Source organism: Lepidochelys kempii, chromosome 24 (assembly GCF_965140285.1).
Source record: "Lepidochelys kempii isolate rLepKem1 chromosome 24, rLepKem1.hap1, whole genome shotgun sequence".
Taxonomy (NCBI): Eukaryota; Metazoa; Chordata; order Testudines; family Cheloniidae; genus Lepidochelys; species Lepidochelys kempii.
The window spans coordinates 10,365,950-10,382,162 of record NC_136403.1 but is presented as its reverse complement, the minus strand read 5'-3'; the positions used below and the strand labels follow the sequence as shown (position 1 = coordinate 10,382,162).

The 16,213-nt window shown below is 51.9% G+C and overlaps 1 protein-coding gene across 1 annotated transcript; it reads left to right on the top strand.

Annotated features, from left to right (window-relative positions):
* Positions 1-12,298: 12,298 nt before the first annotated feature.
* LOC140902711 (interferon-inducible GTPase 5) lies at positions 12,299-13,183 on the top strand. The gene has a single exon (XM_073323072.2). It carries the CDS (start codon positions 12,299-12,301, stop codon positions 13,181-13,183), a length of 885 nt encoding a protein of 294 aa, XP_073179173.1.
* Positions 13,184-16,213: the final 3,030 nt, after the last annotated feature.

Sequence of the window (16,213 nt, the reverse complement as noted above, 5' to 3'; positions counted from 1 at the left end):
ACAGTCAGATTAAGGGCAGCATTTGGGGTCTGCAAAATCTGTGGGTTTCCCCATAATTTAATGCCTCAGCTTCCAAGCAGTGTCTGAATCACATTCTACTACAGAGGTGGGCAAACTATGGCCCGCGGGTCACATCCGGCCCGCAGGAGCCTCCTGCCCGGCCCCTGAGCTCCTGGTCTGGGAGGCTACCCCCGGCCCCTCCCCTACTTTCTCCCTTCCCCGCAGCCTCAGTGCGTCATGCCACCGGCGCAACACTCTGGGTGGCTGGGCAGCGCAGTTGCAGAGCCATGGCCTGACCTGGTGCTCTGGGCGGCGCAGTAAGGGGACAGGGGAGGTTGAATAGAGGGCAGGGGAGTTTGGGGGTGTGGTCGGGGGTGTGGATAGGGGTCGGGGTAGTCAGGAATAAGAGTGGGGGTTGGATGGGGCAGCAGGGGGCAGTCAGGGGTGGGGATTCCAGGGGTGGTCAGGGGACAGGGAGCAGGGGGTGGTGGATGGGGCAGGAGTCCCGGGGAAGCCGTCAGGGGGCAAGAAGTGTGGGGGGGGGTCGGATAGGAGGCAGGGGCCAGGCCATGCCTGGCTGTTTGGGGAGGCACAGCCTCCCCTAACTGGCCCTCCATACAGTTTTGGAAACCTGATGTGGCCCTCAGGCCAAAAAGTTTGCCCGCCCCTACTCTACTACATGGCTTTCCATGAAAATGTTGAACTAGTCTCCATAGACACGGGAATTACATATCTGATTCCCCACAGGGAATTCCCCTCTTAACTTCATTATGTTTGCCCCTCCCTCAGTGTGGAGTGGACACGCACTCGTCTTTGTAAACTGAGCCGAGATTTTCCAAGCACTTCAACCAAAACCCACTGTTTTAAGTCAAATATAAAACAGGATTATTAACTACAGAAAGATCGATTTTAAGTGCTTATAAGTCACAAGTGTCGAGATCAAAGTTGGTTACTTAAGAAATAAAAATAAATTCACAATCTGAGGTCTACAAACTAAGCAGTATTTGAATCAAGCAGTGTCTCACCCAGACAGATGTTACAAACAGGTCATGGATCCACAGTACACTGGCTGGGACACACTCAATGGGTGTGTGGGCGCCGACAGGGACTGCAGGCGCAGCTACGGCAAAAGCCGGCCCCTGGGAGCTTGGGCAGGTTAGTCCTGGGAGAGAGACTTTTGGGCGGGACCAGGCAGATGAACCCCGATATGATAATGCCAGGAAAGAGGTGGCCGAGATCGATGGGATACCCGTGGATGGGAAGGTCCGGGGTCTCAGACCTTACTTTATAGTGAAGAAAGATCTCCTGTACCATGTGGTGCAAATGCAGGAGCAAGAGATACAACAACTTCTGGTGCCACGAAAACATCACAAAGCCATATTGAGTCTAGCCCACAGTCACCTGTTTGGAGGACACCTAGGGGTAGAGAAAACCCAGGCACGGATCCTGCGGAGGTTCTTCTGGCCAGGAGTACATGAAGATGTCCGGCGATACTGCACCTCTTGTCCAGAATGTCAGTTACATAGCCCTCATCCACATTTGCGTGCTCCTTTGATACCTCTTCCAATAATAGAGGTTCCTTTCGAACGGATAGCCATGGATCTGGTAGGGCCCCTAGAGAAGACAGCTCGGGGCCACCAACATGTGCTTGTTGTACTGGACTATGCAACCCAGTATCCGGAAGCTGTCCCCCTATGCAACACAGCTTCCAAGGCAATAGCTAAGGAGCTAGTACAGATCTTTGCCCGGGTTGGGCTACCCAAGGAGATATTGACTGATCAAGGGACACCTTTCATGTCCAAGTTGATGAAAGATCTCTGTTCATTGCTCCATGTACAAGCCCTACGGACCTCTGCATACCACCCGCAAACAGACGGCCTTGTGGAAAGGTTCAATAGGACCCTCAAGGCCATGATCAGGAAAGTGGTGAGCTGGGATGGGAAAGGTTGGGATACCCTATTGCCTTATCTCAAGTTCGCCATCTGGGAGGTTCCGCAAGCCTCCACGGGTTTCTCTCCATTCGAACTACTATACGGGCGCCACCCTCGGGGCATATTGGATATAGCCAGAGAAGCCTAGGAAGAGGAGCCAAATCCCAGAAGGAACATAGTTGAGCATGTACTGCAGATGAGAGATCAGATAGCCCGAGTTACGCCCATTGTATGGGAACACTTGGAGAGAGCAAAGGAGACCCAACGAACCCATTATAAACACCAAGCGAAGCTTCGACGGTTCCATCCAGGGGATCAGGTGATGGTACTGGTGCCCACAGCAGAAAATAAACTGTTGGCCCAGTGGCAGGGACCCTACGAAGTAATCGAAGCCATGGGAGAGGTGAACTATAAGGTGCGGCAGCCAGGCCACCGGAAATCGGAGCAAATTTACCACATCAATCTTCTAAAACCTTGGCATGATCAAGAGGCATGCTTAGTCATGCAGGAGACCCTTCCCCAGGAGGATAACTTACACGACCAAGTGAGGATATCATCCGACTTGCCGCCGATCCAAAAGATCGAGGCAGCCGACATGATTAATCGCAACCAGGATGTGTTCTCTACAAAACCAGGGTGGATGACTGAGACCTATCACCATATCCACACAATCCCTGGAGCCAAGGTAACATTGAGACCCTATTGAATCCCAGCAGCCAAAAGAGAAGCAATCAAGGCCGAAGTAAAGAAAATGTTAGAATTAGGGGTTATTGAAGAGTCTTACAGTCAGTGGGCCAGTCCCATTGCTCTAGTGCCTAAACCTGACGGTACCATGAGATTCTGTCATGACTTTCGCCGACCGAATGAAACATCCCAGTTTGACGCACACCCCCTACCGCGCATCGACGGACTGGGTGACCGACTGGGTAGTGCCCGATTCTTGACTACACTGGATCTGACAAAAGGGTACTGGCAGATTCCTCTGACCAAAGAAGCTAAAGAAAAGAAAGCATTCTCCACCCCAGATGGGCTATTCCAGTACACCATCCTCCCTTTTGGGCTACATGGGGCCCTAGCCACATTCCAGCGCCTCATGGATAAGCTGCTGCGCCCCCATACTAGTTATGCAGCTGCATACCTAGATGATGTCATCATCCATACGCCAGACTGGGGAACCCACTTGGAGAAAGTTGAGGCAGTACTGCGCACCTTAAGGCAGGTTGGCCTCACTGCTTATCCCGCTAAATGCGCCATAGGGCTAGCAGAGGCTAGGTACCTGGAGTATATTGTGGGAAGGGGCATAGTGAAGCCCCAAACAAATAAGCTAGAGTCAATTAAAAACTGGCCTCAGCTGACCTGAAAGAAGCAGGTCTGTGCGTTCCTAGGCATGGTAGGCTACTACCAACATTTTATTCCCCACTTCGCCACTAGGGCAAGTCCCCTAATGGACCTGGTGAAGGCCCAAGGTCCAGACATGGTAAAGTGGACCAACGCAGCGGAGGGGGCATTCACAGACCTTCGGACGACCCTCTGTAATGACCCCGTACTCATAGCTCCAGAGTTTAACAGGGAATTTATTTTACAAACAGACGCTTCCGAGATCGGGTTGGGGGCAGTTCTGTTAAAAATGGTGGGAGAAGAGGAACACGCGATCCTCTACCTAAGCAGAAAGCTGCTCCCAAGAGAACAGAAATACCCAGTAGTCGAGAGAGAATGCCTTGCTGTCAAATGGGCTATGGAGACACTGCGTTATTACCTCTTAGGCCGGCGATTTACTCTTGTGACGGACCGTGCACCCCTGCAGATTTCGCTAGCGTCAGAGGCTCACTGTGACCCTGCACGTAACCCTTCTCTCTCTAGAGACAAGGGTCACAGTCTACTGAGCCATTTTCATCATAAGCCAGCGAGGGAGGTGAGGAGAAGTTATCCTTCCTTGCACAGTCTCTGTTGTCTCCCAGTCTCAGTAATTAATCAGGGGGCAAAGGTGGGGGGGGGAGCCTGGGCCCACCCTCTACTCCGGGTTCCAGCCCAGGAACCCTAATAGTATCAGCTATGGTAGCTGACCTTTTAGAAACATGACATGTACAATTCCCTGGGCTACATCCCCCACAGCAGCCCTCACTTCCTCAAGCTCCACTTCACCCTTACTTCAGGTTCTCCTTCCTTGTGCCTGATATGGTGTGTACTGCTCAGTCTCTCCAACAGCACAACTTCCTCCCACAGCTCCTGACATGCACACCCCCCTGACTGCCTGGGAGGCTTTTAACTAGTTTCAGCCAGCCCCGGATTGGCTTCAGGTGTCCCAATCAACCTAGCCTTCTCCCTGCCTTCTGGAAAGTTCTTAATTGGCCCCAGGTGTCTTAATTGACCTGGAGCAGCTGCCATTTCACTTATCCTGGTACCAGGGATTTGTTTAGCCTGGAGCTAATATATCTATCTCCCACTACTTTTCTATAGCCATCTGGCCTTGCCCCATCACACCTCGGACTTTACACTGGTATAGCTACATATTTTAGGGGTGTGAAAAATCCACACCCCTGAGAGACGGCGCTACAGCGACCTAACCCCTGGAGAGAAAAGTGCTAGGTCGACAGAAGAATTCCTCCATCAACCTAGCTATCACCTTTGGGGAGCTGGATTACCTACGCCGACAGGAGAATCCCTCCCATCTACGTAGGTAGTGTTTACACTGAAGCAGAGCAGTGGTTCTGTAGCATTGTAAGTGTAGACATACCCCAAGAAAGGCAAGGGTGGTGATAGGAGGCTGCTAACCTGCCTCTGGGGTGCTGCGGGGGGTGTTCATTAATATCAGGAAGTTGAGCTATGATCACTCATTGACAGAGTCAGCGTCCAGGGAGAGGTGCGGAAAAAGCAGCATATTTTAGAGAATGGAGGAGGCTTGCAAAGGATTTATATGGCAGCCCCAGCCCTCTACACCCAGTTCACCCAAACTCCAGCCTGGTCCTATCCACCAGGGCTGTGCTGAGTATGACTCGGTGGCTGAGCCCCGCAGGTCTTTGGGGTACAGGACTGTGGAGGTCCTCAGCCCCCTTCAGGATGGAGTGGGAAGGTTCCCTACCTGCCTGGCCTTGGTGGGGGATGGGTGGTTAATGCTGGCTGCTGCGGTTTGGCGCATCGATGCCCCCTACGTAAGACACCGAGAAGCGAAGTGACTGAACCCGCTGCCAGGCCGTGAGCCAATGGCAGAGCCAGGCACTGACCCCAGGAGTCCTGGCTCCCCGCTGTCTGTTCTTACCAATACCTATCGCCCAACACAGACCCTGCCACCACCTCTGGTCCTCTGCATCCGCCCCTCCCACCTCCTGCTCCTTCCAACAACATGGCCCCTGACTCTTCCCCCTCCCCTGCCACCTGTCACCCCCCCCACCCCATCCTCCCTCCTCTCTAACATCGACTTCTGGCTCTCTTGGCCTCAGCCCCTCCCAGCTATTAGCCTCTCTCTGCCCCTCTCCTTTCATCGGCTGCTGCCTTTTGGCCTGTTTCCCTCACAGCAAGAGTGTGCCTTGTTCCCCCCACCTTAACAGCCCCCGCACGCCACCCCTGCAGTTACCGGTCCGTCCTCCTTTGCTTCACTGTTAAACACTGAACACCACAGTTACAACCGCTGCCTGGAGCTCCTCTCCTGCACCTCCACCTCCTGCCCCCTCAGCTGCCTTCCACCCCCTCTGCTCCACTGGACCTGCTCTCCCCACGGCCTCCAACAGCCGCTCCTGGCCAAACCTCAGGGCCTGGGCACACCCTGCTGGGCACACCAGGCTCTGCTGCTTTGGACGAGGACACCCTCTTGCTGGAATTCTTATTCTTCCTGGGCTTCCCTGCCTCTTTCTTCCCTGCCGCTCTGACTGGAGCATCATCGTCTCATTTGGTGCATGGCTGTGCCTCCTTCTTACCCGTCTCTGGGAGACTGGCACAGGGCTCCAAGCCAGCTCCCATCTCTTCTTCCCCCTCACCCTTTCTCTGGGTGTTCTGGTCTTCTCACACGATTCCATCTAGCTCCTATGTGCTGATGAACCCCTGCTCTGACTTTCCACGACTCCCTCCATCGCAGGCTGACTCTGACCTTGCTCCCAGGAGATCTTGCTATCAGCTTCACCGTAACATTGCCTCAACTGAACTTCTGCTCTTTCCTCTCCAATCTCCTGGATCTCTTCCAACTTGTCCTAGCTGAGAACATCACTCTCCTCCTTGTCTCCCGTTAGCTCCTTCCTCTCTCTTGTCCCATCCATCTCAGTGTGTCTGAAGCTTGGTGCTTCTCCCTCCAGAACATTTCTAAGATTTCTCCTTTTCTTTCAGACAGCCAAACCCATCATCCACTCCTGCGCCAGAGCCTGGTTGGTTTGTTATAAGAACATAGGAATGTCCATACTGGGTCAGACCAATGGTCCACCTAGCTCAGTATCCTGTCTTCCAACAGCAGCCAACACCAGGTGCTTCGGAGGGAATGAAGAAACCAGGGAATCATCTGTCTATAACCACCTCCTCTCCCTAAGTCCCACATCGCCCCATTTCAACCAATTCAAAACACAGCTGCTGTGATCGCCTGCCTGCTTTCTGCTCTGACCCCCTCTTTGAATATATCAACACCACGTTTCATTGCAGTCAAAATCCAGATGTCATGTGCTCGTCTTCAAGGCCCTTTGCAGACCTATGTGTTCGCTCTTGTCTCTTCTCGCAGTACCTCTGGCCTCCTCTGCTTTGCCTATGGGGCCGGGTCCATCCATCTTGTTCCCAGCTCTTTGCACAAATGTCTCCATACCTTCTTTTCTGCAGGAAAGTCACTAATGTCTCCTTTAAATCCCTCCCACAGGCACCCCTCCCACTATACCTACAAAAAATCAGGGAGGCTGAGTAGAGTGACACATGAGGGGAGGTAGCACTTAGTTAATACAGTAATAATAATGATAATTAGTGGTATCATTGCGGAATGTGGCAGCGGAGAGAAGCTCTAGTCATGGAGCAGGACTGTATTGTACAAACACAGAACAGAAAGACAGTCCCTGCCCCAAAGACCTTGCAATCTAACAGCTTGTCTACATGGGGTGGGGTGGGGTTATGAGACAAGAGGGCAATACAAATTATGAGAGACAGAGGAGCACAAATGAGCATGACCTGTTAGCATGACAGGCCGCAGTCTCATTCATGAGATGATGCTGGAATTAAAAGTAATATTGTCAAATGAAGGTTGATATACAGCTGCAATGGATGTGCGTTACTGTGTCACTCAACCTTTGCTACCCTCGCTGCCTTAGACTGTAAACTCTTTGGGACAGGGATGTGTCTTCATATGTGTTTGTACAGTATCTAGCTGAAGGAGGAATGTTCCGGATGGGGCCTCTGGGAGCTACTGCACTATACAAATAACACACTCCTCCTCCCTGGTATCCTTCCAGGACCAGGTACTCCTAATAATGATGCACTAGTACATTTCTCGAATGCCTTTTATTCCAAAGATCTTGACATACCACATTCTTATAGGCCCCTGGACATGCAGTCACCTCTGGGGTGGAGGGTGTCAACTGAGAGCAGCACAGCATGCTGCAAATCAGGGGGGAAGAGAAACTTTCCCCAAGGACAGAAGGGCTAGCACAGCTCCTCTTACACAAAAGAGCCAGGGGAGCTGTCATGTCCATGCAGAGCAGCGAGGGCTGGGACAGACTAAGATGAGTTGGTGGCCAGAGTATGAACCTGCAATTCCAGAGGATCTCGGAGTTTAGATCACTAAACCATCCTCTCCCATTTCAGCAAAGAGCATCAGATGGAAGGAAACCTTGCTCTGTCTCTTAATAAATGCATCTGAAAGCTTGGACCAGTAAATAGCAGAGGTTGGAGTTCATTTTAAAGAGGGAGGGGTGAGTCACTTCGAGAAAAATCACCCATCCAAAATATCCTTCTTGAGGGCACTGAAGAGTTGCTTTTAATTGACAGTCAGGAGGAATTTCCTGGCCTGCTTCATGTGTCTATACTCAGCTGCAGAGCAACAAAATTGACCAACATGCCAGGGCCAGAATGAGACAGGAAATCGTGGTCACTTTGCCTGCTCAAAGCTCTCTTCCGGCTTTTTCACTGAAGCCTATTTCAGGCCCTGCATTACTTTTGTTTCCCCTTCATTTCTGATAACGTTACAGGAACAGGATGTTTGGCTTGGAGCTGTCAAACCAAATGCAAACCAGTGGTAATCACGAAAGACTCAGCCAGCCTGGGAAAGGCTTGGCATCCTAGGTCCATTCATCTTCTCCCCGCTGCCTTTCTCCAGCCTTGCAGAGCTGCTGAGTCAGAGTAGTAGCTCCCACAGGCAGCAGGTCTGTAAGCCAGACTCCAGAGAACTTGCTTAACATGTTGTGCCAGGACTGAGCGCCCATGCTCAGGGACCATTTGGCTGGTCAAGGACTAAGGGTCCAATCCTGTTGCCATTAAAGTCCATGGGAACTTTGGCACTGACTTCAAGATGAGCCAAATCAGTCCCTTAAAGAGGTCCTGCCCCTGTTTGTGCTCACAGCAGTACAGCCTTGGGCTGCAGTCTCATCAGATTTCACCAGCAAAACAAAGTTAATGTGGTGGTGAGACCCCCCCAGGGAAAACTCAGCTGGTACTGGAAACGGAAGGAGTGACTCAGGCTCCTTTCTCTGAGTCAACACTGGAGAAAAGCCCAGCATGGTGTCAGGGTTTGGTGTCATGAACCTAATGGATGAAATCAAGGTCTGGATCACTTGCAATTCCCATTAAAGAGCCAACAGGATTTTTCTCAAGAGGAGGGGATATGAAGTCAGTGTCCTGGCCATATTCCACCTTGGGCAATTTGCAATCAGCTTCCTGAAATAGTTTAAATTGGATACAGGATCCATCATCCCTTTCTGTCCTAAGCCATTGTGCAGTGTTGCTTTGTGCTATTAACAGCTGCTGTGTCCTACCCCAGAGTTTATGCGTGCAATCTGCAAAGTCCTTTCATACCTTTTAGGATGCAAGGTGGCGTATAAATGCAGGATATTGCTGTTAGGGACAAGTTTCAAAAGGATGCACCCCCCACCCCCAACACCCACACCCCTCTGAGTGATCGCCTTTTAGAGGGAACCTTATTAACCCTGGACAGAGCATCCTGCAGGTCCCCAGCCAGATTCATCCTATTCCCCACTGGTACACGAAGTGTGAGCAGAGTGAGGGGAAATGGGAAGTCGGCCCCCTCCCCCTTCTCCTCTCATATGCTCCCCTCTCTAATCTAACCTCCCTCTCTGCGAGTCACGGGGACTCCCCTTGCATTGCGCAGGTCCCTGTCCTGCCAGAGGCTGAGCCCAGTGCTGAGTGCTCCTGGTGGGAGGGAGGGGTTGACGCCCAGGATGCACGTGTGTGCACTGCTCAGCATAAGGTCTCACAGGTAATTTAATTACCTCTGGCCTCAGGCCAGGTCTGTCCACAGTTCTTGTCCCGGCACAGTAGAACCTCCGAGTTACGAACACCTCGCGAATGGAGGTGGTTCGTAACTCTGAACAAAACATTGTCATTATTCTTTCCAAAGTTTACAGCTGAACCGTGACTGCTTCGCAACTTTACCGTGCGGAAGAAAAACGCTGCTTTCCCTTTTTTTTAAGTAGTTTACTTTTAACACAGGACTGTACTGTACTTGCTGTCCCGGCTGCTGCCTGAGTGCATACTTCCCGTTCCAAATACGGTGTGTGGCTGACCGGTCAGTTCTCAACTCCAGTGTTGGTCACTCTGAGGCTCTGTATAACTCTTGGGGTAGAAGCGGCCCACTCACCAGAAGAGTTATACAGGGACACGCCTAGTGTATACTAATGTAAAGGTGCCCTCTAGTGGTCTATTTGATTCCCCTTCCCATATGGGAATAGCTATACGTACCTTTATAGAGGCCCACGCTAGGAGGGGTTCATTTGGTCATTCAAAGGATTGAGACGATTGTGCTTTCGGGTATGTCTTGCTGGGTGATGAATGTGAAAAAGAAAGCACTGAAAGGCAGGGCTCTGGTGCCAATGAAAGAAACGCTAATAAAGAAAAGAAAAGAAAAGTAAAGAAAAGGCGTTGGAGTGTAGGCCAGACTTGACGTGAGCAATTATAGAATCATAGAATCATAGAATATCAGGGTTGAAAGGGACCTCAGGAGGTCATCTAGTCCAACCCCCTGCTCAAAGCAGGACCAATCCCCAATTTTTGCCTCAGATCCCTAAATGGCTCCCTCAAGGATTGAACTCACAACCCTGGGTTTAGCAGGCCAATGCTCAAACCACTGAGCTATCCCTCCCCCCCAAATTAACGTGGGGGAGGCCTGTAAAACAGGATTAGGGAGGTAAGTAGATCGCCAGCCTGAACACACAATGTCTGTGCCAACTAAGGGCTTGTGTACACTCATGGGTGGCCAATGGAGCCCCCCTTAGGGGAGGCTAGCCCCCGGCTCTGCCCTTCCGCCCGGGCCCCTCCCCCACAGTCGGAGCCCTGAGCCTCCCCCACACTGCCCAGAGGTGCCCCAAGGACCCCCGCCCACCTGCCTGGAGCTGCTCTGGGCCAGCCACAGCCGTGCCACACCTCCCCTCCCCAGAGCTCAAGCCGCTGCAGGAAAAGCCTCTCACTCTTGTCTGAAGAAGCTTTGAGATGCCCCATACAGGTTCTGGGGCAGCTGAGGAGTTGGTATGTGTTACTCAGCTTCTGGGGCTCAGCAGTAATCTCTCTGGAGTCCAGGGAGATGACTGATGAACCCAGGAAACTGAATAGCAGACACTGCCTCCTCAGCCACCCCGGAAGCTGCATGTGGCATAATAAAGCAAAAACTCCCCTAACCTATTATACCCGCCACCCATGTGTACACTTCAAATGCTACAGTCGCACAGCTGCACTGCTGAAGTGCTTCAGTGTAGACACACCCTATGCCAGCAGGAGGAGACTTGGTCAATGGCCAGGGCTCGTGGGTGCTACCGTAATGCACCTAATAACTAACGTACAGCGCCTAGCTCCATGGGGTCCTGTTCCACGGCTGTGGCTCCTGGGCGCTGCCAGGCATCTTCTCACCATCCAGGGCCTGATTCCCCATTACACCAAGGCCTCTTTGCAATGCTCTGGCAGGGGAAAGGAGCCTTGGAGTGGGTCCCCTGTGCAGGAAACAAGCCCCGTGGGGCACAAACCCTGTTTTGCAGGTCATTTTTAATTTCACTTCTAACTCCGTGGTTAGTTAATTAAGGCTCATTAAGAGCTTGCAGAGGCTCAGGTGAAATGGACGATTTAAGTGCAGCGTTATGGTTTGAAGGAGAAGAGTCACTAACTGTTTTGTTTGTACCTTCCCTGCTCTGTCCTGTCTTATGCACATATTGGGCGGAGGGATACCCATTTTATGTCGAATGGGCGAAGGGTTACCCTTTATGCAAATCAGTGATGAGTCTGGTGGCACCACAGCCAGTGACATCACATAAGAAGGCACAGGCAGCCAATCAGCATGTGGCTATAAGATGTGATCATATCCTGTGGCAGACACCCCTGGGGATAAGATGTTGGGGGACCCTCAGGCAGAGCTGGGGACAGAGGCCGGCCCAGTGGGAATGAGAGTAACTTGCCCTGAGGTGTGGGAAGAAGCCTGTTCCCTGCTGGTGTATTAAACAACCCTCGCCAGAACCATCTCTGCACTCAGAGCTCCCTGGGGAGGGCAGGTGGGTGAGGGAGCTGAGTGGCTGGGAGTGAGGACACTTGGGTTCGATGTACGGCTCTGGGAGGGGAGTGAGGTCTAGTGGTTAGATCAGGGTGGGACGTTCACCTTTGATAATGTAACTGTCAGAGTAAGGGATCCTCGCTCAGTCCGAGCCTCAGTTTCCATCTTCTCTCAGCCCCACTGGGAGTCACCAACTTCCTCCTTGATGGCTCTGCCCCATTCTGTGGCACTGGCCTTGGTGAAAAGTTCCTCCTTGCTCATTACTTCACATGACAATTTGGTGCAGCAGAAATGGCTTCACTTCTGCTCTTGCTTCAAGCCCACGCCCTTCCCCCAAGCCAGCCCATGCTGGCATTGGATGTTCTTGGAAGCCAGAGGAGATGGAGGCTGGGAGGGGGGATCCCTGCTGAGTGGAGGTCTGGAAGCGAGGAAGAGGGAGGAGCTGTGATAGCCCAGGCTGGAGGAGATGGAGGCCTGGGTGGGAATCTCAGCTGAGGGGGAGCTGGATTTCTGGGAGGTCAGAGGGGTGCCATTGGCTGGGCCAGAGAAGATGGAGGCTAGGATGGGGCTGGGTCTCTGGGAGGAGCTGCCTAGAGACAAAGACCTAGACAAGGGTTTCAGCGTTCAGCATTCCCAGGAACTCACACAAGAACTGGCCTTTCCCTCTTTAAGGCAGGGGCTGCAGCAGCTTGCCGGAGCCGACATGGCCTCACAGAGCAGTGAGGGCATCATCAAGCTGTCGAGGGAGGAGCTGGAGGCCCTGAAAGCTGCCTTTGAGGAGGGGAACCTCGCCGGAGTGGCCTCCAGGCTGCAGGAGATGCTGGAGTCGCTGGAGAGCATCCAGCTGGACGTGGGCATCACGGGTGAGACCGGCTCCGGAAAGTCGTCCTTCATCAACGCCCTGCGGGGCCTGGGTGATGAGGATGCAGGTGCCGCCTGCACCGGTGTGGTGGAGACCACCAGGGAGCCGACTCCATACCAGCATCCCCAGTACCCCAACTTGACCATCTGGGACCTGCCAGGGATTGGCACACCCAATTTCCATCCCGACGCCTACCTGGAACAGGTCGGCTTCTCACGCTACGACATCTTCTTCATCATCGCCTCGCAGCGCTTCACCACCAACCACGCTGCTCTGGCCTGCCACATCCAGGCCATGGACAAGAGCTTCTACTTTGTCCACTCCAAGGTGGACGTGGACCTGGATTCCTCCCTCAGGCGCCGGCCATCCAGCTACAGTGAGGTGGGGGTGCTGCAGGAGATCCGGCAGAACTGCTTGGAGGGTCTGCAGGCCCAAGGCATTCGCTCACCCCAGGTCTTCCTCCTCTCAGCCTTTGATTTCAGCAAGTACGACTTCCACCTCCTGGGGGAGACGCTGGAGAGGGAGTTGAGCCACCACAAGCAGCATGCCTTCCTGATGGCCCTGCCCAACATCTCCCTGCACATCCTGGAGAAGAAGAAGGCTGCCATGCTGAAGCAGATGTGGCTGGTCTCCACTGTGGCATGCGGTGTCCACGCCGCGCCCATCCCAGGGCTCCTGATCTCCTGCGATGTGGACGTCCTCGCCAGGACCCTGCAAGGTTACTAAAACAGTTAGTGACTCTTCTCCTTCAAACCATAACGTTGCACTTAAACCGTCCATTTCACCTGAGCGTCTGCAAGCTCTTAATGAGCCTTAATTAACTAACCACGGAGTTAGAAGTGAAATTAAAAGTGACCTGCAAAACAGGGTTTGTGCCAGGTCAGCCTGGACGATGACTCTCTGGAGAAGCTGGCGGCAGAAGTGGGGCAGCCGGTGGGACAGATGAAGGCTGTTATCAGGGCACCACTGTCCAAGGAGATCTCCAGAAACCTGGTGGTGCAGCTGCTGATTCAGGCAGGTGGCAAGGTGCCAAAGCTATCCAAGGAGGTGCTGCGCTCTGTCCCTGTGCTGGACTCCATGGCATCTGGAGCACTGTCTTTTGCTACCACTTACAAGATGCTGAGGAGTTTCATGGATGAGGTGACTGCCAATGTCCAGAGGGTGCTGATCAAAGCCTTCGAGGTGGATGCTGAGAAATGAGCCAGAGAGGAGGAGAGAGAAAGATCAAGACACCTTCTATGGAGGGAAGTGGAGACAGGACCCCGACATCCCCAGGAAATCCCCTGAGCTTCCTACCAAATGTCAGAATTTCATTCCCTAGCTGGATAGAAAATACAGCAATGAATTTCTAAAGATTCTGTTGCAGTTGTTACTTTGCTTTTTAAACCTCAAATATCAGATCTGGTTCTCCTCTCACTGACACTGGTGCAAACTGTAAATCTTGTACTGGAGAGTACCACCCTACTTGTAGTGCCAATCTTTAAAAAAGGGAAGAAGGAGGATCCTGGGAACTACAGGCCAGTCAGCCTCACTTCAGTCCCCGGAAAAATCATGGAGCAGGTCCTCAAAGAATCAATCCTGAAGCACTTACATGAGAGGAAAGTGATCAGGAACAGTCAGCATGGATTCACCAAGGGAAGGTCATGCCTGACTAATCTAATCGCCTTCTATGATGAGATTACTGGTTCTGTGGATGAAGGGAAAGCAGTGGATGTATTGTTTCTTGACTTTAGCAAAGCTTTTGACACGGTCTCCCACAGTATTCTTGTCAGCAAGTTAAAGAAGTATGGGCTGGATGAATGCACTATAAGGTGGGTAGAAAGTTGGCTAGATTGTCGGGCTCAACGGGTAGTGATCAATGGCTCCATGTCTAGTTGGCAGCCGGTGTCAAGTGGAGTGCCCCAGGGGTTGGTCCTGGGGCCAGTTTTGTTCAATATCTTCATAAATGATCTGGAGGATGGTGTGGATTGCACTCTCAGCAAATTTGCGGATGATACTAAACTGGGAGGAGTGGTAGATACGCTGGAGGGCAGGGATAGGATACAGAGGGACCTAGACAAATTGGAGGATTGGGCCAAAAGAAATCTGATGAGGTTCAATAAGGATAAGTGCAGGGTCCTGCACTTAGGATGGAAGAACCCAATGCACAGCTACAGACTAGGGACCGAATGGCTAGGCAGCAGTTCTGCGGAAAAGGACCTAGGGGTGACAGTGGACGAGAAGCTGGATATGAGTCAGCAGTGTGCCCTTGTTGCCAAGAAGGCCAATGGCATTTTGGGATGTATAAGTAGGGGCATAGCGAGCGGATCGAGGGATGTGATCGTCCCCCTCTATTCGACATTGGTGAGGCCTCATCTGGAGTACTGTGTCCAGTTTTGGGCCCCACACTACAAGAAGTATGTGGATAAATTGGAGAGAGTCCAGCGAAGGGCAACAAAAATGATTAGGGGACTGGAACACATGACTTATGAGGAGAGGCTGAGGGAACTGGGATTGTTTAGTCTGCAGAAGAGAAGAATGAGGGGGGGATTTGATAGCTGCTTTCAACTACCTGAGAGGTGGTTCCAGAGAGGATGGTTCTAGACTATTCTCAGTGGTAGAAGAGGACAGGACAAGGAGTAATGGTCTCAAGTTGCAGTGGGGGAGGTTTAGGTTGGATATTAGGAAAAACTTTTTCACTAGGAGGGTGGTGAAACACTGGAATGTGTTGCCTAGGGAGGTGGTGGAATCTCCTTCCTTAGAAGTTTTTAAGGTCAGGCTTGACAAAGCCCTGGCTGGGATGATTTAATTGGGGATTAGTCCTGCTTTGAGCAGGGGGTTGGACTAGATGACCTCCTGAGGTCCCTTCCAACCCTGATATTCTATGATTCTATGATTCTATGATTCTATGATACTTGCACTACTGCCAGGAACAAAAACAAAGTATAGAAGAGGCGCCCAATGGGAATGTCAAGAGATGCTCCTGCACTGGGACTGAAGTGGGGTCCGAGGGCTCTGTGCTTTGGGCTGACCCAGATGGACCAGGCTGTAACTCTCTGTTCTCTGGCTAACCAAGGACTTGCCATGCTATGTTCCAGACAGCTAATAAACCCTGCTGCTTTCACCATGCTGGCTGAGAGTCCACTGCACATGCTGAAGATGGGGGTGCAGTGCTCCCTTTGGGTGTTCAAGTCTCTCTCAGGTGTTCAACTCAGGCGGACTCGCGGAACGGAGCTCACAGTGTGACACAGGGATGCTCCAAGGTTCGGTGGCTTCCCCTAGTGAGAGTGTGTCCCTAAAGTGGGTCTGGTGCACTGAAGGAGTCCTTACAGGGACTGTTCCAGAGCTATGACAAAGGGCAGAGACACTGTTTAAATGAAACCTAAATAGCAAAGTTACTGCTTTCACCTGCCTTGTTATTATAGCCGTGGAGGATCTACAGAGCTCCAACTTCCTTCTTGGCTTCATCAGGAGCATTCAACTCCACCACCTGAATCAACACTCAGCCACAGTATGCAAATAATCAGTAATAATGCGGTAATGTCAGGCCTGTCACGTACTAGTGCATCAACCCGGAGTTTCCTGGCTGGACTGGAGGAGGCTGTTTTGAAGGGCAATACATTGGTATTTGTACATTAAGGTATTCTATGATTCTATTCTATGATTCCAAGGTACCTAAAACATGAACTAGATCTGACCCTGTTTAGTGTTTTTGCTGGAAACCCTCTGCCCAGCTTCTGCATACGTGGCTGGAGAGTTCTGGTATTTGTAAGTAGT